The sequence below is a fragment of the Sinocyclocheilus rhinocerous genome, unplaced genomic scaffold (assembly GCF_001515625.1).
Source record: "Sinocyclocheilus rhinocerous isolate Xijiao unplaced genomic scaffold, SAMN03320098_v1.1 scaffold1528, whole genome shotgun sequence".
Classification (NCBI taxonomy): Eukaryota; Metazoa; Chordata; class Actinopteri; order Cypriniformes; family Cyprinidae; genus Sinocyclocheilus; species Sinocyclocheilus rhinocerous.
Window position 1 is genome coordinate 27427 of NW_015647450.1, and position 24956 is coordinate 52382.

The following is a 24956-nucleotide window of genomic DNA, read 5'->3' on the forward strand; positions in this document are numbered from 1 at the left end:
TTGCAGGCCTGTTTCGCTGCTAGGGATCGTAGAGGCCAAAACACACGGTCGCTTCACTCAATTGAGCCACAAATAAAATAAAATAAACAGGTACCTTTATAGAAAATGTTGTTCTTTTTTGATCAGGATCAGTCACAGTCCATCAGGTTTGTAATCGGAATCCATCAGTCGCGAGACGCACTCAGCAGCCATCAGAGGTACTTTCATCCAGCAGCTCATCTTCTCAACACGGTATCCTCTCACTCCATTCAACAGCGGACGGGACTCCAGTCAAAGTCTCCCAAACATAACATGAACACAACATCCATTGTCGTTCTCCTTCACAACTAGTACGATATAGACAGTTCAAGCAGAATGTACTGGCTCGCCGCCAGTGGTTCTCCCGTTCACGTCTGTGACGCACTTTAAAATAAACTCGAACTTCGCGGTCACGCTTAGCCAGCAGTAACTCAGTTCGAAGTCCACTCTAATATCCTCGAGATGAACTATAAAGCACACATTTTTATACACAATTCACACTTTCAGAGAGTTGTCTCGCCGACATCTCCCACCTGTCCGCTCTCTCTCTCGTGCGTTTTCTCACTTCCCTCTCACTTCTCGTCCCGCCCCTCCTTCATATCCTGATAGGTTATTATTCACAAAGTACCCAATCACATTATAAAGAAAATAAAAATGACAGACCCAGCAGTTTAGGTTGTCTCTAAGCACATTTTTCTACAGTACATTTTAACCTAACTTTATACAGTTTTATAACTTTATCTAAATCAGAAACCCATTATAAATTCCCACATGGGCTACACTTGCCTACAGTGAGGAGCAAGGAATGCGGAGATGAAGGAGTAACTCAAACACAGGTCTTTAATAGCGAACATCCAAGGGGTAATACAGGGCAGGAACAACACACGAAGCACAATGTTGACGTTTAGACACCGGACAAAAACAATGTCACGCAACCCCATCATTTCACCAACAAAGAGAAGTTATCAGAAAACTAATAAAAAATCATACCCGATCAATAAAAAGTGACTGGAACTAGCGCGATCATAAAATGAACATGATAAAAGCGGCCGTTTGTTTGCATGCTTTGTTAAAGATTTAAATCCAAAAGCATCGATGTTTTACAATAATAAGTGATACATTGATCATAATGAATTAATTTATCAGGATTGAAAATTAGTCACACAGAAATAAAGCGGTATGAACATAGCCTACTCGGTCGAGTCTGTTTCTATTTATTTGTAGTCACAGTATATACATCACATTTAGAAAGAATGATAATTTCTATATTTTTATAAAAGCTCCCGAACAAAAAACATTATTATATTTTTATGACATACGCGGAGCTAAACTCTCGAGACGAGACTTATGACAGATAAAATATGTAACTAAATAAATACACGATTGTGATAGAGAATAAGAAGCTGACGTCTGATTTCTTCAAGCGGTCGTATTTACCATGTTTACTATGGTAACGTTAATGGCTAGCGTGCATAGTTTTTTGCATCGCTTATAAATATTTCTGCCTTGTATGGTGATCATAATCCACATCAGATCAAGTTATTTCAAACATTCGCTGCTTTCTGAAAGTGAGTTTTGAACTAAAATGATTTTAAAAGTCTTTAATGCTGGTGCTATCTGTTAACTTTATGAAATGATCCGCGGCACTGACGCTCTCCAGACGCGGAGAAACTCCGCCTTTGTTCATAACCACTCCTTTAGCCCTAGCTGGCCCGCTTTGGCCCAAGGTTTTCGTCAGGCCAAAAAAACAGGGCCGTTGGCCCCGAGGAAGCACCGACGAGGCACGATCAAGCCCTGGAAGTGACAGTGGAAATGCGACAGGCCCTGGCACGCACTAGCACGCCCGCTTTTAGTACGTACTTTTCCTCTGCATTCTCCTCTTTTGAGCAGAGGTGGGGGAGACAGCTGCTGTCAGCTCAGGGTTTGGGAGTGAACCGTCCAGCGGGCTTGAGAGTGCAGCGGCCGGTGGGCTTGACAGTGGGCTGGTTCTGGATCAGAGCTGGACACTCTCCAGACACCGGAGGATTCCTTCCCTCCAGCTCAGTCCAGTGGTGTCTGGGAGGTCCACGGGGTGATGGTAATTGGCCCCGATCCAGAACAGTGAATTAAGAGTGGCGTCGTCCTACGCCATCTTTACGGCAAGCCCACAGAATTCCTGGGCGAACTCAACAAAGGGGAGATCCCTACAGGCTAGGGCGGCGAATTTCGCGGCGATCTCCATAATCGCGGGGGGGGGAACGGAAAACAAAACACTTTCAAAAAGGAATCAAAAACGAGGAGAAGGGGCGCTGCTTACTGTTATTTGGTTCCGGTGTTCTGTCAAACTTGCCTACGGTCAGGAGCAAGGAATGCGGAGACGAAGGAGTAACTCAAACACAGGTCTTTAATAGCGAACATCCAAGGGGTAATACAGGGCAGGAACAACACACGAAGAACACCTTCATTGCTCTGAGGGCCAGATCCATGGCGCGTCGGAGCTCTTTGAACACTTCAGGGTCCGGCCCGTCCTCATCCAGAGACTTGAGCAGCTTGGCCTGATACACCTGGAGTATCGCCATCACGTGCAGTGCTGAAGCTGCTTGGCCCGCCGCGGAGAAAGCCTTGCCGGCGAAGTTTGCAGTGGCACGGCAGAGAGGGGAGAGACGCGTTGTTTCTCACTCCAGTTCGCCATGGCTGAAGGACAGAGATGGGCAGCGATGGCTTCTTCCACGGGGGGAGTTTAACATACCCCACTTGGTCAGCGCCATCCACAGAAGACAGGGAGGAGGATCCTGGGTTGTGCACTCGACTGGTGAGCGGCGCATTCCACGACTTCGTTATTTCATCGTGCACCTCGGGGAAAAAGGGGCTGGGCCCCCGTGGGGTGTCCTTTCGGCCGCGATCCGACTGGAGGTACCACTCATCGAGACGGCTTCTGGCCGGCTCGGCAGGAGGCGCCCACTCCAAACCGAGCTCATCAACTGCCTTGGACAGGAGGCTAAGGAGCTCGACATCACTATGATGGAGGTCCCCGCATCGCAGCCGTGGGGCGCAGTGTAATCCAGCGGGCTGTTAGACCATTTAAAGTGTTTAAATCAATATTACTCGATTAGAGAATTATATATGAAACTGTGAAATTAATTATTACAGAAAGTAAGACTCCAATGCTTTATCTAGTGACATTAATGAAGGTTATTTTATATGAGTAAAGTGCATTCGTGCATGAGTAACAGAAAAGGTCCGTCTCATTTCGCTCCCTATATGATGAACCAGTTTATCATAAACACGAATTCAGTCACTGGCAAGAAGTGTTGAGAGAAACAGAGCTTTTCGAAATTTCAGAGTCAACTGAATCAATTGCATCGCACAATAATTCAGTGATTCGATGCGCTCGAATCATCGCACACAGATAACACCTGCTGCTCAAGAATGCAACGAGAACAACAATGCTGACTACTGAACTAGGGAGCTGATTGAGACGCACCCAGAGATTTAGTTTACATTGATTTTTCTTTCCGTTAATTATTCTCGTCTTAAACAGGGCAAAGTGTCCAAACACAGAAAAACTCCTGCTGAAGCAACTGAGACCCACGTGACATACTATTATAAAGATGGCGTTTATTAAAGAGGAGAGTGAGGACATAAAGATTGAAGAAACATTCAAGTCAAACATGAAGATACTGAGGAACAAACAGGTTGGTTTTAATTCTCAAAGATGTACCATAAACCCGTACCATGGGTGCAGCAGGCGCAATGATATTACGCAGCGCCTGAAAATAGTCCCCAGCACGCTCCGTGTGCAAGCAGGTGGTCACGTTGGTTATGTTGACAGAAGTAAGCCTTTTTTCAGGCGCTGCGTAATATCATTGTGCCTGCTGCACCCATGGTACGGCAGCAAAGTTACTTGATTATTAAGCCGGAATGAGATTATAGTTCCTAGCCATATGGGCTAGAAAATCGCAACTTTTCATTTTCCGTCTGTCTTAGTACACGATGTAACTACAGAAGAGTCAAGTTTTAAATAGGAAAACTTTTGAAACTCTTTGGTCATTTTTGAGCGAGATGCTAACGGTCTAATCAGATTCAATGATCTATGCTAAGCTACAGCTAAAAGTGCTACCGCCAGACCTGGAGATCGGCTGAATGGATTCGAAAACAGTAAAACTCAACGGTTTAACTCTAGGGGAGTTGGAAAATGAGCCTATTTTCAAAAATAGTGGAGTGTTCCTTTAATCAACATGTGAGGATTCACTTTAAGAGAGAACGGTTTTTGATGTTTAGATGTCAGTATGGAATGAGTTTCACAGACAGGGAAAATCTTAAGAATCATGTAACAACTGGAAAGAAGTGTGCCTATGTTTGCTACCTATGTTTACATGCACCTATATAATCCATTAGTAATCTGAAAAGCTATCACGCAAACACCTCAATCAGTCTGAGTGAGCTTGATCCAAATGAAATTTCGATCGGACTGAAGGGGACCTGAAATAATTCAGTACACAGCAAAATCATTAATGTGATATTTCCAAAGACATTGTAAAATACACAGTGTTGGTGTTATTTTAACATTATAAGTTTGTAAAATTTCACTGCTGGTGTTATCTACAACTTGGTGACCATGTTAAATCACTGTGTTAAAGAGTGTTCTTTTCAAATTAACCCAAACTTACATTTAATTGGATTGAGCAAATAGTACGCATATTTGGCATTCTGGAAGGTCTTTTCCTGGGCAACTGAAGGGATCTCTGACCCAAGCAAATTAATCCTCAATGAAATAACGGCCGAATTGTTGTTTCAGTCCCTCAACATGCACGTGTTAATCAAAGGCGATATAATTATCCCTGTCTCTCGCACACAGTCAGCAAAGTTGGGAAACGTCAACATTTTTATTAATCAGCCGATAACGCTGATCCAGTTTGCCAACGAATGCACTGACTTTGTCTGAAAGGAGCAAGATGTTGGCATCTCTCCCTTGCATCGATGTGGTCAGTGAATTCAACCTGTCGAAAATGTCTACAAGGTATGACAACTGCGCTAACCACAGGGGGTCATCCAGGTACCGCGCAAGGTCAGACTTCACATTAACAAGAAACATCTTCACCTCTGAACGCAATTCGTAGAGGCGATGTAAAACCCGACCTCTGGAGAGCCAACGAACCTCAGTGTGAAAAAGGAGCTGCTCATGTTCGGCTCCCATTTCCTGACAAAGCAAGGAAAACAAGCGTGCATTTAATGGCCGTGCTTTAATGAAATTGACAATTTGCACTGCCTGCTTTAAAACTGTCTCAAGAGACTCAGGCATTTGCATTGATGCAAGAGATTTGCAATGAATCACACAGTGCATAGGCGCCGATCCTGTGGGTGCTCCGGGGCTCGAGCACCCACGTGAATGGCTGAGCACCCATGGGAAAAACTTGAGATATTCTTTATTCACTATCATATTGGCAAAACAGATCTGGCAAACTGTTCAGTTAATATTTGTATTTGCGCTCTGGAGAGCATCATAAGGTTTATTTTTGAAAATGCAAACATGAACATGTTTTTTTCCCCAAGCAGAGCGGGGGTTTTCCATTTATCTATTTATGTACATTCTACTTGAAACGCAATAAAATACATCAAGTACCCAATTAATTCCCTATCTGTTTTTTCTTGAAAACAATTTGCGCCCCCCTTTCGATCTCCCAGGAATCTGAATCACTCTACTGCAGCCACAGTGGTTTTCATGATGGTGAGTGGGGGGAGTGCAGGGGGGTTTCTCCTGAAGTCCAAAATCATCTCCACTGTTTTGAGTGTGTTCAGCTCCAGGTTGTTAAAGAGATAGTTCACCCAAAAATGAAAATTAGCCCATGATTTACCCTCTAGGTGTATGTGCTAGGTGTATATGACTTTCTTCTTTCAGATGAATCCAATGTTTCTGTTGAACAGAAGAGAACAGGTTGCAGGAGGTGTTTGTGTGTGTGTGAAGTGCAGATCAGAGCGGGTGTGGGGTGAGTCTGAGCTTTTCAAACCTGCAGTAAAATGCATTTAGCTCCTCTGCCATTTGTTGACCCTCCACAGATTGGACACACACACACACACACACACTTTGTACATACAAAGATATTTGTTTTGTGCATTAATAGTTAGACATATGCCAAAATATGTATCATACACAAGTATACATATATTGACATAAATTTATCCCATATAAATATAATTGCTCTCGAAGCTGAAAAAGCATTTAATTGAGTTGAGTGGCTGTATCTTTTTGCTTTATTTAAAAAAAATTGGGTTTGGGAATACTTTTATTTCATGGATTCTTCTTTTATATGCTCACCCCCTGGCTAGTGTACACACTAATGACACACGTTCAGAATACTTTAAATTAGGACATGGAACAAACTAAATCTGACTTTCAAAGGTGGTACAATCTTCCCTTATCCTTAATTGGAAGAATTAATATAGTGAAAATGAAAATATATTGCAAATTACATTTGCAAATGTAATTCATCTTACACATCATGTTCAAAATTTGTAATTCATTGCGATATTGAATGAAAATACTTGCAGAAGTCCAATTCTTAAAATTTGTGATACATATAAATTCAGCACCCAAGTATTTTGACAGTACTGATTCTGGAGAGCGTGTCATTACAGGCCTATATTATGTGTGCTTTCAGTAGCTGTGTAATTTGCAAGCAATTCTTAGATTTTCTAAAATAATCTAAAAGATTCTCACCAGTTTTAACTTGAAATCTGGGCTCTGTTGCAACCTTTGCTCTAGACTAAGCAGCTGAGGAAGGTCTTGCAGTGGCAGTAAACCTTCCTCAATATCTAAAGTTTGCACCTGAACCTCCCGCAGTTGCAGAAATCTCAGGATAGTGGTTTGTTAGTCCAACACCATCTTCAATTTGGTCAATACCTCCCTCAGTATGGCTATGTATTTCTGTTTTATACTTTTTTTTATCAGTTATGCTATTCACACAGAAATAAGTCAGTTAAGTTTTTATTATTAATGCTGATAACTTTTATAAGAAAAGCACAATAAAGTATTGGTTAAAAAAACCCCACACAACTTAAATTCCATCCTTAGGCTTATCCCTAACCTATAAAAATGCGAGTAGGAGTGGAAAATACTGTTGTCCCTGCCTGGCTCTAATGATTGGAAAGAACACTATGTTAACCCTCTGGGGTCGACAGTTCCGGCGGCGGAACTTTTTGCAGATTTGAATGTTGACAGCGAAAAGAACTAAAATGCTCCTTCATACTTGATCGTACATATAAGAGTAATACAGCATTTCAATCTGTAAAGGGTCTACTTTTATTTGTGTACACTCACAATATCAACAAAACATTGTGCTTTTGCAAAATAAAGAAAATAAACAGGGTGTGCTTTTAGCCGTCTCACCCTCCGCGTCAAATAAAGACATCCGTGCCACGTTTTGACTTGAAACGTGCAGCGCTCATATTTATTCAATGACATCATTGCCTTTTGAAGTTTAATCCAGCCGTATCGCGACTCTTTTCTTTCCGTCCCCAACTGTACGACCTCTTGAAATGATAATTAAGACATTTCTTATACCGTTTAACGTATTTAAAACTTTTTATGGCCTTAAGTTTGATACAACTCACTTGTGCTGATATCTTATCTCTAATTGTGCTGACAGCTGACTCCTGAATTTTTTGATATTCTTCATATTGTGTGTGGTCAGTTCACAGCAGTAATAGAAATTAATCATTTCCATCAAGTTTTATGGGCATTTTTACCTTTAAGTAATTTTTTCTAAAAGTGTGCACCATCTTTTGAGTCAAATTCTTGCATTTGGGCTGTTACCAAGCAAATTAAATCAGTATCAACAAAATTTATCTTTGCAATGCAGATAAAATACAGAAGCTGCATTAGAAGTGTCATTTAGATGCATTTACACACTGTTTAATGCAGCTCTGAGGGACATTAAATACTTTAACCTGCAATTACAAATGCATAAATAATATTTTGATATTTTAAACATAAAACATTGAAAACTGATGTTTGAAATTATTTTTAAAAAATGAAAAGGTACCTTAAATGTGAAATTAAAACCGCCAGTAGGTGGCTGCAAGTCACTGTTAAACAGTCATTGCGATTGAACCGAATCATTTAAACGGTTGATTCATTCCGGAACGAAACAGCGTCCTGTTGCTCAGAGACGCAAAACATCGCTGTGGCAGTGTTTGAAATTATTTTTGTTGGAGAAATAGAGCAAAAACAGGAAATATGGTGTCTAAAACGTAATTCTCTTAATATTAACTACTTGTTTATTGAACTGTTGTATAAAATCAATATCACATTTGTAATCATGCTTACTTTTGGAGAAAAAAAAAACATATGAAATGATATAAATATTTACATTTTCTGCCCCATATCTTAAATTATGTGATAATTCTAAATGCATTTTAATAGACTGATTCATGCAGTGAAAGAACGCACTGTAAATGCATATGCGCACTAGTCTAACCTGCTAGACTTCATCACCTAATGTATGCGTACACTCTGTAGGTCTGTTTTGTGTTTGCTTTTCGCGATATACTCATAATATCAAATTGCACATCATTGAAACAACAATTACGATATTATCGCAGACCATATATCGCACACCTATGTTTAGATTTTTATAATGCATTGTCTTCTTATCGATCCACCAATTCACATTAAAAAGCTCTGCGTGTTTGCAGGGTAAAAACATGGGTCGATTTTCGCATTGGTCTGAACTCTGAACAAAACAACAGTTTTATAGAAAATATTCATTCATTCTCTACAGGCAGGTGGAGCGTTTGTTAGAAATATAACTGTTTCCCCGGTAACGGCAGAACACAAAGCAGCGCAGCACCGGACTTTAAACCTGCAGCTCATGTTTATTCAATGAAATCATAACGTTAGCCTTTTGAAGTTTAATCGTCACATTCAGCCATATCGCAATTCTGGTCTTTCTGTCCCCAAATTTAAGACTTTCTTGTACAATTTAAGACTTTTTAAGGCCTTAATTTGTCCCTAAAATTTGTCAACTTTAAGACCTCTTGAAATCATAATTAAGACTTTCTTGTACAATTTAAGACTTTTTAAGGCCTTAAATTTGATACAACTAAATTTAAGACTTTTTAAGACTCCTGTTTAAGAAACCCTGTTGATGTTAAAAGTGATACTGATACTTTCTGCTCCACTCTTATGTCTTGTTTAGACAGTTTCTGCCCCTTGTCTTCCAGGCCAGCTCGTACCACCTCTTCTGCCCCTTGGCTATCTGATGTTCAACGTGAATATCGTTCTAAGCTCAGAGCTGCAGAAAGAGTATGGCACAAATTACAAAATACTACTGACCTTGATGTATATCGATCACCCCTCTCTCCATTCTCTGCTAATGTCTCCACTGCAAAAAGGACATACTATCACAACAAAATAAAAAATTCGCCTAACTCCCGCATGCTCTTTAAAACATTTTCCTCCCCCCTTTGTCCTCCTCCTCCCCCTCCTTCATCAACTCTAACAGCTGACGACTTTGCCACATTCTTCATTACATCATTGGACAACATTTAAATATCTCTCTGAGTTCCTCTGACATTTAAATTTTCTGTGCACTTTTGTGATTTTAGACAGCAACATGTATAGGAGACTTTTATTTTGGTCTGGTGATGTGACGTCATAAGGCTGCGCCGCTGTGTCTGTTGTGATTCGGCTGAAGAGAGGTTTGTGTTTTTACGTATTTAAAGTGTTTAAATCAATGCATCCAGGGGGCTGTTTCATAAAACAAGTTTACCAAATAACCCAGGCTTATTTCAGTTAGTCTGACTTATTTTCACTTGATTTGGTTCTATAAATAGGGTTGCCAACTTCAGAAAATGAAAATAAGGGACAACTGTGATTCTTTATAGGAAAATAAGGGACGCTCAAAATATTTGTTCTGTACCACATAGAGTATGTCATTTCCGTGTCTACAGTTAAGTATGTGTATAAAAGGTTCTCAGAAATAATCACATTTGTTTTGCTTAACCTATGTACAATTATTCTAAAAATAAAGTTTAATGGCATACAAAAAATGTCACGTATGTAATACACAGCATTGGCCTGAGTAAATTTTACCACTATAGAATTGTGATTGCACAAGTGGTGTAGTAAATTAGGAGGTGAATATACTGTGAAATTACATACAATATGGCATACAATTTGAAAGTATAACAACTGGATGTCTATGAAACTTCAATCAATAAAGCATTTTTTTTTAAACTAAAATGTTATTGCAACCATGTAGCCTAATTCATGAAAATGAATATTTTTCAATTAAAGAGAACTTGGGAGTGTGTGGGCTGATTTTGGTGCTTGAATTTGTTCGTCAATATTAATGAGGTCCAGGTTTAGGAATATGCTAGAAGTTACAATTTAAAAAATGTGTAATTTTGTTTCTCTATTTAACAACATTAACTTACAATACTGAAAGACGTCTTCCCTCAGGTAGATTGCATGTTTTCTTGCCTAGCTGGATGTTGTGCTTATGATCAATAATCACGTTCTTTGCATTCACCCAAACTGATTTGGCGAAATCAAAATGCGGATGGTGAAGGCAATTGCCTTTAGTGAGAGCCCCGCTCGCTGTGAAGTGGGAGCGACTAGGCGGCAGAGGATTCCGCTTGGTCTTAAAGCCTTCCTCGAGTGGCTACGTTCGCAATTCAAACAATGCTTTGGAAAAATAATAATTTATTTGTTATTTGTATGGTCTCTGGGTTTTAAAGCAGGTTTGATTTTTCTTTCTTCCTTATCACTCTGTATTTACAGCAGTTTCAGTGTCCACTCGGTTCAAATGTGTATGAATGGCTACACGTAGATGTGTGCACTGTCTGCCAGAGCTGTGTGAGATCACTACCATGCTGTTTTTGTGGGGGTGGGGGAGGGGTGTTAAATAAATTGTATTGTTTTTTTGTCAACTCACTTGTTTCATTTCTATAGGTTTTTAACATTCTAAAAGCTCTTTATTCCAAAGATAAAATAAGGGACAGAATAAGGGACGCTCAAAATATTTGTTCTGTACCACATAGAGTATGTCATTTCCGTGTCTACAGTTAAGTATGTGTATAAAAGGTTCTCAGAAATAATCACATTTGTTTTGCTTAACCTATGTACAATTATTCTAAAAATAAAGTTTAATGGCATACAAAAAATGTCACGTATGTAATACACAGCATTGGCCTGAGTAAATTTTACCACTATAGAATTGTGATTGCACAAGTGGTGTAGTAAATTAGGAGGTGAATATACTGTGAAATTACATACAATATGGCATAAAATTTGAAAGTATAACAACTGGATGTCTATGAAACTTCAATCAATAAAGCATTTTTTTTTAAACTAAAATGTTATTGCAACCATGTAGCCTAATTCATGAAAATGAATATTTTTCAATTAAAGAGAGCTTGGAGTGTGTGGGCTGCTTTTGGTGCTTGAATTTGTTCTTCAGTATTAATAAGGTCCAGGTTTAGGAATATGCTAGAAGTTACAATTTAAAAAATGTGTAATTTTGTTTCTCTATTTAACAACATTAACTTACAATACTGAAAGACGTCTTCCCTCAGGTAGATTGCATGTTTTCTTGCCTAGCTGGATGTTGTGCTTATGATCAATAATCACGTTCTTTGCATTCACCCAAACTGATTTGGCGAAATCAGAATGCGGATGGTGAAGGGGATTGCCGTTAGCGCGAGCCCCGCTCACTGAGAAGCGGGAGCGACCAGGTGGCAGAGGATTCTGCAAGGTCTTAAAGCCTTCCTTGAGTGGCAACGTTCGCAATTCAAACAAATGATTTGTGCAAAAAGAATGATTAATTTGTTATTTGTATGGTCGATGGTCATACAGCATTTGCCTGCGAATATGGGACAAACGGCGTTCCGTAGCTTTGATATGGAACGCTTCTCTGATGCCTTAAATACGGGACAATTACGTATTATACGGAACAGTTGGCAACCCTATTCATAAAGCAAATTTACCATAGCTCAAGCTCAGTCACTCTGGCAACTTATGCTTGGAAACTAACCTGGTCCGGGGCAGGCTAACGGTCAGGTTAAGCTGAGCTCCTCTAACATTGACCAGTAGGAACGCAATGATATCACCGCTGACTCTCTCACATACAATTATTTGACTTTATTACCAGTCCAAAAATAAAAGTATACAGAAAAAGCAACTTAAAATGTAGGCTACAACCAACTGTATTTAATGTATTGTATGCCCAAGATTTAATGACATTTTCTAAGATATATGAAAAGATTTTATCATTTTATCATGAAAACATTTTATCTCATGTGCATTCAGTTGATCAGCAGTTTCTAGCCATGGATATTAGTAGAACATTAAAACATTGCAATATAAAATTGCTCTTTAAAGCATTAAAACACTAAATTAAAAGTTAAAATCACTAAATTAAAAATGAAAATAAATAATAGAAAACAGACTATATTAAACTGCTAAGAGGAATACACATTAACTCATGTGAGCTAGTATTAGCTAGCTTACATTTGATTTAGTTACTGCTATCATAAAAATACACTTATATGTAGAATTTAAACTGTACACGTGTCACATTTAATGTCTAACAACAAATATTTTAGCGGAATGTATATTTTATTAAGAATTATTGTGCTATTATTCTATTCTGCTCCGTCTGTGTAGCGCGCAGCAGCGCTCGTTCACTCACGTAAGCCTCGCCCACTCCTGACAGCAAAATGGATATATTTGCATGACTTTCTAACATTTACAGATGAAAAATATACCTGTGATGTGTCAGTTATGCACTGAGGAAAACACAATGTCTCTGCACGGAGGAAAACACAATGTCTCAAATGCATTAAACAGCACAAATATTCGCTGTTTGCCATGGTGGATCGATTTGATCCATGATCGACATTAAGATCTGCTTAAGAATAAGCGTGCACATCAAATTATCCTGACTCGTTGAACCTGGATTGAATTAGTGAGATTGCGTGAATTTAAATTGTCGATTATGAAACCACTTTAGTCCCGATTGATTTGTTAGGTTATTTCAAGTCAGGTTTTGGACTTTAATCCCCGCTTTTCTTAGCGTCTTTTATGAAACAGCCCCCAGTTCAGATCATTTAATAGTTTTTACAAGCAATGTAAAATTGCTTGATTATTGTCGAATGAAACATTGTAATACTTTATGTAACATTAATAAATGTTATTTTTATGAGTTAAGCGTATCCGCAGATGAAAAGGTACGTCTCATTTCGCTCCCTATCAGTTTATCGTAAAGACTAATTCGGTCACTAGCCGGGTTTCCATCCAAAGTTGCAAATTTAACATAAAAATTGGAATATCGCATAAAACATTTAACTGATTCTTGAGAAGTTAGACAAAACAGGAATTTAATAGTTTTTACAAGCGATGTAATTGATTATTGTCGAATGAAACATTGTAATACTTTATGTAACATTAATAAATGTTATTTTTATGAGTTAAGCGTATCCGCAGATGAAAAGGTACGTCTCATTTCGCTCCCTATCAGTTTATCGTAAAGACTAATTCGGTCACTAGCCGGGTTTCCATCCAAAGTTGCAAATTTAACATAAAAATTGGAATATCGCATAAAACATTTAACTGATTCTTGAGAAGTTAGACAAAACAGGGTGCAATATTGAAAAAATAAAACCTTATACTCAGACAAATTAAACTACATTTATGTGTCTTACATCTACTGAGCTATGCTTTGATACAACCTCCCAATTTTTTTTCTTTTTTTATCAAAATGTGCTTTTTACCTTGCCATCACTAACATTGTGTCAACACCATCAGACACCAAAAACAAATTAATTTTCACTCACATTATGCAAGACCTATAAGAAGTATAGTAAACACTAGTTTTTACCAAGGCAGACAGAGACCACAAAAAAGTACTTTCAATATGTATATATTTATTATAAAGATTTCCGTCTGTGTTTCTTGAATTGGACTGTGTAATATAACTTTAACTTTATCTTTAACAGCAATCAAGATGTTTTTTAACATTTCCAAACACATTCCCATGTTAGCAGACAGATTACATTATCACATATGACCAACAATTCCTCAACAAATATATAATATCATAATGAAATATCCTCAAAATATTGATTTGACGGAGGTGACATAGACCTGACAGAGTTGACACATCTGATGGTGGTGACAAAAACTTGAATTTGTAGTCATTTTAACTATCAAATACATTGAATCAATCAATTACTATATTAAAACAAACAGTGAGTATGTTATTGTTATTGTATGTTTATTGTTATGTTATTCTTCGCTCTCTTGATTCTCGCTGGCTATGCTTCCATTTCTTTCTCTGTTTCCTCTGTTCTCTCTTACTAAAGTCCTTGATTTGCTTTATTTTTCCTCCCTCAACTCTCTGTTTCCACCTTTGTCTCTCCTGTCTTAGAAATTCCTCCTTTAATTCTGGCTGTGCACTGATTTTCTCTCCTCGCTTTTTCTGATATTCTCTGTTCCTTCGTCTACGCTCCTCCAATGAGAGATGTTGTCTAGCCATGCTGGACTAAAAACACACAAAAAGAGCACAAGAATATCTTTATCATATTTGCCTATGCAATGTTCCTTATTATGTTCCATAAGCCCTGTGTTCCCTCAGCCTTATGTTCCCTCAACCCTAACTCTGCTAGAAGTGATGACTATCAATCCACATAAACAATATATGCTGTCAGGTCACATATTTAGTATTTAAACATTATTAGAAAGACTAAACAAAATAAAATAAAATATTTTATATTTAATATAATTAAAATTGACTTGAAAACCACAAAAATATGATGATTTCATGTTGAATGTCAACTCCGTCATTGGCTTGTCACCACCGTCAGACAGAAAATCTTATGGTGTTGACATCTGACGGTGTTGACACATTAGGCATTTCTTTCACAAAACAAATGGAGTTCATGTAGTAGCCATTTTGTTTTCCCTGTTGATGCTAGATGCTAATAGAGCATCAGCTCATGAGAAGCAGGTTCTATAAAATGATCTAAAAATTTCAAATAACTTCCTCAGAAATTGGAAGAGGGTGTTGACGCATCATGGTTGTGACACAGGAAATATAAACATTAGGATTTAAAATACTTTAAAATTATTAAACATACCAGAGCCTGTCTGACAGTGATGTACTCTGCAGATGTGGAATGTGGCAAGGGGGTCCTTCGGAAGTGACAGCTGCCCCTGATATTCACTGATTTTATTTCATTTTAATAAATGTCTGACGGTGTTGACAAAAAGTGGGGACACAACTTTTAAATCTTATAAAACACGCATATTGAAAAACAACCTTGCTCTGATATGAGATATTATTAAGTGTTGCTTTTGATAAAACAAGCTTTTTCATCATTAAAAAAAAAAAACATTTTTATCCATTTTATTGCATATGAATGATTGAATTCTCTGTGGATGTAGTGAGAAGACAATACGTGTCATAGATTTTATATAATAATGATAAAATTAAATTAAAGGTAATAATTGTGTTAAATACATTCGATTATTAATCCCTGAACGCTGCTATTAGGTTTAAAATCCCATTTTAAACCTAATAGCAGTTACAATTGCTGGACATCTTTTGTCCCATGTCTCAAGAATCAGTGATTTGCGAACAAGCACCGTTTCCATCCAACGAGTCAAAGAGAACAAAATCGTCACTTCCTGATAAACTGGCACTAAATATGATTAAGAGAAGTAGAAGAAGCCACTGAATATAATAATTTTCATTTATAATAAATTACTTGTGCCTCAGAGCAAGCAGACGAAACACAATGCAGCCATTGCTTTCAGAGATGGACCTCTGCTTCTTGGGAACACAGTCGTGATTCGTGAAAGACTTGTGAAAGTTCTGGAAGGCAATAATACAGAAAGACTCTGACGACAGACTTTGCCCAGGCATTTAGGAATGGCCATTACAACATTTCAGATGCTGTGGAACAAGATCGGTCCGCTGGTTAGTCAGGTTATGCCGTCCCATAGCGCAAAGTCACATTACTTTTTTGATGCACATAGAGGAATTTATTTGCAAAATACGTTTCCATCTCCCATTCGCACAAGTCAAAAACCACCTCAAGTGAGCGTTGAAACGTTTTTTGCGAATTAAGGGATTTATTTTCTAAATTTGGCATTTCCATCACTCGTTTCTGATGCAATACTTCAAAATGTGCATAAAACAATTTTTTTTTGTGTCGCAAAACGATTCAGTGATTCGAAGTGCAAATGCAACAAACACAACAGATGAATAACAATAATAATAAATGTAAAACATAAATGCCTAAATATTAAATGGCTGTGTAATTTGTCTCCTTTTATTGATTTGTAGTTCTAGTTTTGAGTGATTTTTTCCCCCTTAAACAGGACAAAGTGTCCAAACACAGAGAAACTCCTGGTGAAGCAACTGAGATCCACGTGACTCTGTTATAAAGATGGCGTTTATTAAAGAGGAGAGTGAAGATGTGAGGATTGTAGAAATATTCAGCATGAAACAAGAAGATACTGAGGCACAAACAGGTTGGTTTTCATTCTCAAAGCTTATTAAAATGTCTAGCTCTACAGAATTTAATGATATTTTTGAAGAATGTCATATCTGCCGTGCAAAGGCAAAAGGTCGTAACTTCGTTTTGGTCGAAAACGAGTTATTGATATTTTTGGGACATTCAAGACCTCCTTTATCATGTGGATAAGCATCTTGAGTAGGGCTGTGTATCTAGTTTGATACTTTTTAGGCACCGACCGAATTGCCTCGATACTATCGTGTATCGAAACATGTCTTGTCGTTCGGTAACAAATTTCGATACCTAAAGGGGTTAATCTGGATTAACCCCTGAATTAATAAGCCAATGACCATTCATGCACACTGTAGCATCATGCTACATAAGACAATTTATAAAATGTATACTATGCTTTCACTCAAAACTCACTTTAAACCACCATTGAGTGTTTGTAATAACTTCCGATTGCAATCTAATAAGGGTTTTGGTCATGCTTGTCGTTCGGTAACAAATTTCGATACCTAAAGGGGTTAATCTCGTCAATGTTGGTGAGCCAGTAAGCATGCAGCATGCGTGACGTGCCTAAATCATGTGCTGGTGATTGGCTCTGGTGAGCCAATGACCATTCATGCACACTGTAGCATCATGCTACATAAGACAATTTATAAAATGTATACTATGCTTTCACTCAAAACTCACTTTAAACCACCATTGAGTGTTTGTAATAACTTCCGATTGCAATCTAATAAGGGTTTTGGTCATGTAATGTTGCAGAAAGATGTTATTTGTAGTCTTTTATATCAAGCTAATCGCTACACCTGCTTAGCATTTCTCATGTAAACACACTGTATTGTTATAAAAATAGGCAGAATCTCAAGAAAATCACATACAAATCATATACTGTCATAATCGCATGTTTCTTAGCTTCATGTTTCATCCCTGTAAATGTTTTTCTGAAAGTGTAACACACATTCGTCATCGGAGACAGGGCGGGTTATGAATGCGTAATATGATTGACATGAGCAGCGAATGAGCTTCCTCTGAGTCAGAACAGCGATCGCGGAAGAGAAAACACTGACAGACAGCGCTGGAAGCAGCTAATGCTCATCAGATCATGTAAATCAGTGGAAAGTGAATAGAAATGATTCTGTCTAAGCTATAAGTTTTAAAACAAAAATGCACTAGTTTAAATGTAGCCTAGGGACATTAGTTCTGAGGACATCATCAGTGACGAGAGGGCTTGTCTGTCTCCTGAAAAAGTGGACATGCTCATTTTTTTTGAAGAACTGCTGAGTGATTTAAAGATCTTAAGGATGCAGCAGTGATCCTCACATACAGACTCAAAACTACATTTTTCATTTTATTAAAACTATTTGCACTGATTTATTGTGTTGGTTACATTTTGTTCCTATGTGCAGTGGCACAGGAGATGAGTCTGCGTCTGTAAAAACCTCAACATACTGAAAAAAAAAAGGTTTTATGAGGTAATGTATTCTTGTTAAAATGGATTTCATAAAATTGGTATTGAAAAAAGTATAATTCAGGAACCGTTATCGAAGTCAAGGTATCGATATCGAAATTTTTGAACGATACCCAGCCCTAATCTTGAGTAAATTTCATTGTTTTTTTTACCCCTCAAAAATAATGGGTTGTCTTAACCGTAACTTCCAAAAGCCCAGGAGAAACCAAGGCAGAACACCATATAACACCAGTTACCGCTCTTTGACTTTGTTTTGGAAAGCTAAAATTGAGTTACGGTACTCTGCCTTTGTTTAGCCCTGAGTCAATATGAAGTTACTGTGCCGGCCTGGAGTTATACGGTTTTCTGCCTTTGTTTTACTGTCCATTAAAGTCTGCTGAGTTTAAATTACTGTGTAATGTGTCTTGTCACTGAAGCACTTCATTAGACAAACGAATTAGGTAGATCACAATCTGACTGCTCCATATAAGCTCCATAAGACTAGATAACCTGGCAACAATAAGTAATTGTAAATAATTGTTAGTCTTTTTTATAAATGCTGATTATTCACTCAGTGCCAGCCTTTCCACTTCTAGTTACATGCGCGTGAACTCGAATGCTGTGACAGCATAGCATGATCACACATAAAATCTGTAGTAACAGTTCGCAATTAAATCCATATCCTATCTTTTCTTGTAACCTGATAAAATCCATGGCAATGAATGTCATCAGAGATGTTTAATCCACAAGCATTCGGAGCATTATTCCTACTTGCTGGCATTCACATCAATCCACAAGTCGTCCTTTTAGGTTAAGCTTTTTTCATTCAATTTGATGTCTTACATCCTTTTACGTTAGTGAACATTGCAAATAAATTGGATGTAAAATGGTATCCACTCACATGTTTAATTTTTTGTCTGGTTGTTACAGTTAGAAAAACGATTAATACAGTCACATGTCTATATGTTATAGCCTATGAGATAGCCCATGATCACTAGATTTTATGCAGGTGTTACTATAATAATTTTGTAAATGGTGATCAGCAATCAAATATTCATAATGTGGAAGTTACTGCCTTTTGCCTTGGTGTGACTTCTCACTTTTTGCAGACAATGCAAAGGCAGAGTACAGTAACTTCAAAATAGGGGTGAAAATCAAGTTTGAGCTCAAGATTTTTTTTTATGTAGATAATTTTCATTACTAAAACATCTAATCAACACCTAATCTAACACATAATTGCCAGATTTCCAGTGTCTTACCTATAGCCTTAAAGGGGTCATATGATGCTGCTAAAAAGAACATTATTTTGTGTATTTGGTGTAATGAAAGCTGGACAAATAAAAAACTTTTAAATCATTTTTCTCAGTTTCACACTCTAGTGAGTTAAGGTCTTTTGCCTTGTAGGGCAGATATGAGCGTCCTAATTAAAGTGGTGTTATTTGACATGGAGCGGGTTCTCATGTTGAGATCACATTACCACATGACCCCCCCCCCCCCATGTTCTAGGAGAAACGCAGAGGACCTAATACTGAGCCCTGATGTACGCCATACTTGTGTTTGATGAAATGTCTATTTATTTACACAAAGTATTAGCAGTTGGATAGATTTAAGACCTAAACTGAGCTAATGCTTATCGACAAATGACAACATAATTCTCAAGCTATCCAAAACAATGTTGTGATATGTCAAAAGAGCTAATAGCACTAGAAGTAATCATGATACAATGCCAAAAGCATTTAATATATGTAGCGAATCAGCTCAAAGGGGAAATATGAATAATTAATCATAACTAGTTATAATTAATTATAAATATTTAGATCCACTGTAAGTATTTACTTGACCTCTCAGGGTCAACTGTCTGTCAATTCTAAGAACGTTAATTTCCTGGTTAAGATAAATAACTTTCTTACTGTATAAAATCAACATATCAACATCAACACCGACTATATGCGGTGGTTTTGGCTATACTACTTTTTTGTCTCATGCAGCACACTGCCTGTGTCTGAGTAACAAACTATGTACATATTAACAGACGAACTATGTTCATATTTAGAAGCCCAAACAGTCAGTAAGCGACAGGTGCTTGGAAACGCTGTTTTGTACTGGAACTTTATATTACAGTGTTGATGTTCCATTTCTCAAGCATGGTCAGGAAGATCTGCCCAATGTATTCCCCTGTGTGGGACCCAGACATGGCCTTCACATTCAACACAGTTTGCACTCTATTCCAGTTCTTGTCGATGAATTGAGCAGTCAAGCTCATGAGGGCTTCAGTAGAACCAGACCAACAGTCAGTGATAAAAGCAATGCTGTTTCCTGCATTTTCCACAGAGAGAAGTTGCTTTATTTGTGTTACAACTTTTGAGTGAATTTGGTCCATCAGCTGAGTGTGGAAATACTTCTCACTTTTCAAAGGGTACCTGGGCTCTGTCTTGGCCAGTAATCTTTTAAAACCAGAACCCAGATATTACAGATAACTGTACCAGATGAGTCCTTGTTGAAGTAGTCCCACACCTTACTACTTCCACCCTCAGCCATCTGTAAAAAAAAAACAAAATATATATATATATATTTATTTATTATTATTTTTTTTTATATATAAGTATGAGACATTGACAGAATGATATATTTGAGCTGGAACCAAACTGGTTTGGCATGTTCTATTCTATATTATATTCTAAATACTGTAGCTTAATCTTCACTAATGACTTCATCTTTTTATTTAGTAACTTTATATCAAAAATAACTTAATGGGCTCCATTTTAATGGTTAGATTACATTTTTAGTAATCAAAAAGGTAATTCATTGAAATCATGAAACTTATACAATTTAAATAAAGCTTAAGTTAAAACAAGTATAAACAGTGACTAAACATGAACCATTAATACTAACCAGGAGTCACTCTCACTTTACTCCTTAAATCCTGATTTATAATCGCGACATCGTCTGATTAAAATCAACATATCAACATCAACACCGACTATATGCGGTGGTTTTGACTATACTACTTTTTTGTCTCATGCAGCACACTGCCTGCGTCTGAGTAACAAACTATGTACATATTAACAGACGAACTATGTTCATATTTAGAAGCCCAAACAGTCAGTAAGCGACAGGTGCTTGGAAACGCTGTTTTGTACTCATTTATTGACGAGTCTGCTGCGGTACGGCCACTGAATGCGCTGCTTCTCTGCTGCTCGCTGCACAGAATAGACGCCGAGAGAGGAGATACTGCGACAGGAAAACCAGACCTCGCGCTCGCGGGGCAGTACTGGCGAAATCTTTCAACTTAGCTGTAGTTCAAAAAAAGGTTGGGAAAAAGCCGCTAAAAGGTTCTGAAAGTTGCTAAATATAGTGCTAAAGTCACGCTCGTGTGTGTGAGACGCGGGAGCTGATGGCAGGGGGCGGTGGATATTTGTGGCGGTCAATATGGATATGGAAACGTATGGGGTCATTGTTTATTAACTTAACTGTAAGTTATGTATTCACAAACTAGTTAGCAACTTACCGTTAAGACAACGCTTGACTCTTGAGTAGTGAAGACACCGCTTGAATGCCGCTGGCTGAAGAGACTTCCTTACTGAAGTGAAAGGGTTTGCTGGTCGCCAGAAGCAAACAATGGAGCGCGCTCTGCTGGACAAACTAAGTAATTACACCATTTCAAGCATTTTATCTGCGTTATATGTTCTGTAAAAAAATAAATAAAATCATATCGGTGGCACATCGGCAGCATTTTCGCCGATACCGATATATCGGCGACAGGCTCATATCGGCCAATAATATCGGCAAAACGATATATCGGTCGGGCTCTAGTAACAACATACACAATGACCTGAAGGATATGGGTGTTCATTCAAAGAAAGACCCGCATTCCTTTGGGCAATAAAACCAGTGATATCAGCATTGGTTGCCATGGAATCAGAGGCCTGTTCTGCCTTTCTGAGGTGTTAAAGACGCATTTCGGGGGAAGGGTCCATAGGCCCTCATATGGCTTGTTAACTGAGAGGTGTTACAGAGTATTTGTTAAATATAACTAACAAAATATATATTGTGTGTCTGATTGGTCCAGACGCTACATATATATAACTTTAATAAATGATAGTGCTTAAATTCTGACTGAAATTGTTCACAAGTACCATAGCATAGTGAAGAGGACTCTACTTTTCTAATATTTTAAACATGAATGGCAGATTCTGGACTGGTCTAGAACAGTGTTTTTCAATCCTGGTCCTGGGGACACACCGCTCTGCATATTTGGTATGTCTCCCTTATGCTGGGTACACACCACAAGATAATCGTGCTGATTTTGGGCCGATTTCTCCCCTTCCGACAATCCTAGGTAATGTCCCGATTATCTTGGTGGTTCTAAAGATTATCTTATCAGATTTTCCTGTGGTGTGAGGTGTGTTAAGAGTGACTGAATCTGCTCGGAAGAACGTCGGAGGCGCCCCGATCGCGTATCGTAAATATTCAACATGTGGGGGGAACATCGCGGCACACCACACACTATAGGAGCAAAATGGTTAAATCTAGGATTTTTTTGTCCTCATGTTTGTGGTCTCTCACATTTTGAAGATCTTATAAGATTTTTAAAATCTTTTAGTGTGTACCCAGCATTATCTGATGCACCCAGCTGAGTTTGTGGAGCTCTCACCTAATGAGCTGGTAATGTGAATCAGGTGTGGCAAATAAGGAATACATACAAAATGATCAGAGCGGTGGGACCTTAGGACCAGGAGTAAAAACTACTGGTCTATAAAAACCCAGTTTTGTTGCATAATGTTGGTTTTGATGTTTTAATACTTTTATCTTGGTGTTGATGTCTGTTGCTTTGAGTCATTAAACTGCCAATAACTTGTATTTGTCTTTTTTTGCTTTAGACCTGATTGCACTGAAAGAAGAGATTCAAGAACTGGAAAAGATAGAAGAGAAAGATCAATATGAGAGACATGATTTCATGACTATGGAAAAATCCATACAGACTGAAACAACTTCATCACGAAAAAAAGTTCAGAAGACCGACTTTACCTGCCATCAATGTGGAAAGAGTTTCAATCAAAAACATAACCTTAAAAACCACATGAAGACTCACACTGGAGAGAAGCCTTTCACATGCCAAGAGTGTGGAAAGTGTTTCACTCACACAGGAAACCTTAATTCCCACGTGAAAAGTCACACTGGAGAGAAACCTTATACCTGCCAACAGTGTGGAAAGAGTTTTACATATAAAAAAGACCTTAATTCCCACATGAACGGTCACACTGGAGAGAAGCCATTCACATGTGATCAGTGTGGAAAGAGTTTCCGACATAAAGTAACTCTTAATTCCCACACGAAGAGAGAACACTCAGGAGAGAACGGTTTTCAATGTTATCAGTGTGGAGAGAGTTTCAGTTGTAAAGGAAGCCTCAAAACTCATGAGAGACTTCACACTGCAGAGAAGCCTTTTACCTGCAAACAGTGTGGGAAGAGCTTCTCATATAAAACACACCTTGATTCCCACATGGGAAGTCATACTGGAGAGATGCCTTTTACCTGCAAACAGTGTGGGAAGAGCTTCTCATATAAAGCACACCTTGATTCCCACATGAGAAGTCATACTGGAGAGAAGCCTTTTACCTGCAAACTGTGTGGAAATAGCTTCTCACACAAAGGAAATCTTAAGTCGCACATGAGAATTCACACTGGAGAGAAACCATTTCCATGTGATCAGTGTGGGAAAAGTTTCAGACATAAAGCAACCCTTGATTCACACATGAAAAGTCACACTGGAGAGAGTTCTTACACCTGCAAACTGTGTGAAAAGAGCTTCTCATATAAAGCAACCTTTAATGCCCACATGAGAAGTCACACAGGAGAGAGGCCTTTTACCTGCAAACTGTGTGGGAAGAGCTTCTCAATAAAAGGAAATCTTACAGCTCACATGAAAACTCACACAGGAGAGAAGCCATTCATGTGTGCTCAGTGTGGAAAGAGTTTTACACGTGAAAAAACCCTTACTTGCCACATGAGGCTTCACTCAAGAGAGGACAGTTTTAATTGTCTTCAGTGTGGAAAGAGATTCCCAGACAAGAGACACCTTAACTGGCATTTAAAAATTCACTCCAGAGAGACGTCTTTTAAATGCAATGACTGTGGAAAGAGTTTCAGATTTAAAGGAAACCTTAAGACTCACATGAGAATTCACACTGGAGAGAAACCTTTCACCTGCACTCACTGTAGAAAGAGTTTCAGTCAGAACATAACACTTCAGATTCACACGAGGCTTCACACTGGAGAAAAACCTTTCTCGTGTCTTCAGTGTAAGAAGAGTTTCACATATAAAAGAGACCTGAAACGTCATTTGCAAACACATTCTGGAAAACAATTGCACAGCTCTGCGAGTGAAAAGAGAAAAAGGATCGATTTAAAAAATCCACTACGTATTCACTCAGGAGGAAGACAATTTATTTGTGGTCAGTGTAACAAAAAATTTATTTTGCCATCACACTTAAAGATACACCTGAAAAGTCATACAGATGTGAGACCATATTTGTGTTTTTTATGTGGAAAGTGCTTTAAATGGCTCGGCAGTCTAAAATGGCACCAGAAAATATGTATCTGCGTGAAATTAAAGCTACGTTCACACCGTAGCTGAATGTGGCCCAAATCTGATTGTCCACATTCATGACCATTTGCATGCTTCACCTCTGTATAATTTTTACCTTTTTGTCTTTTTATTTTTTGTCTTGTACATGTGAAGTCTTGTGGCTGTACCTGAGCATCTGCTTTGCTATAGATCAGTTGTTCTAACTTTTTTGTCCTTTGTGAATATAAAATTAATCTTTAAAACTTTGCAGATTTTTGTGTTCACAAATTAAAATTAAATGTCATTATTATTATTAAATCAATTGATGCTAATTGTAAAGTTAATCAATTATGAAACTCAATAAAATAGTGTCATTATCCAGCTCAATTCAGTTCAATCTTTTGTTCTTATCTG

At 38.1% G+C, this 24956-nt stretch overlaps 1 protein-coding gene across 1 annotated transcript; it reads left to right on the forward strand.

Annotated features, from left to right (window-relative positions):
• The first annotated feature begins 9639 nt into the window (after positions 1–9639).
• Positions 9640–24647, forward strand: LOC107709152 (gastrula zinc finger protein XlCGF26.1-like). Its single transcript, XM_016513569.1, has 3 exons — positions 9640–9696; positions 16382–16534; positions 22855–24647. The coding sequence occupies exons 2-3, from the start codon at positions 16450–16452 to the stop codon at positions 24609–24611; spliced, it is 1842 nt and encodes a 613-aa protein (XP_016369055.1). The 5' UTR covers positions 9640–9696; positions 16382–16449; the 3' UTR covers positions 24612–24647.
• The last annotated feature ends 309 nt before the right edge of the window (positions 24648–24956 follow it).

What these genes read in the sequence shown, in the direction of transcription:
- LOC107709152 (XM_016513569.1), top strand. Translation starts at nt 16,450, where the DNA reads ATGGCGTTTATTAAAGAGGAGAGTGAAGATGTGAGGATTGTAGAAATA. An exon ending in AGATACTGAGGCACAAACAG is followed by an intron (nt 16,535 to 22,854) that starts GTTGGTTTTCAT and finishes TTTTTGCTTTAG; the next exon opens with ACCTGATTGCACTGAAAGAA.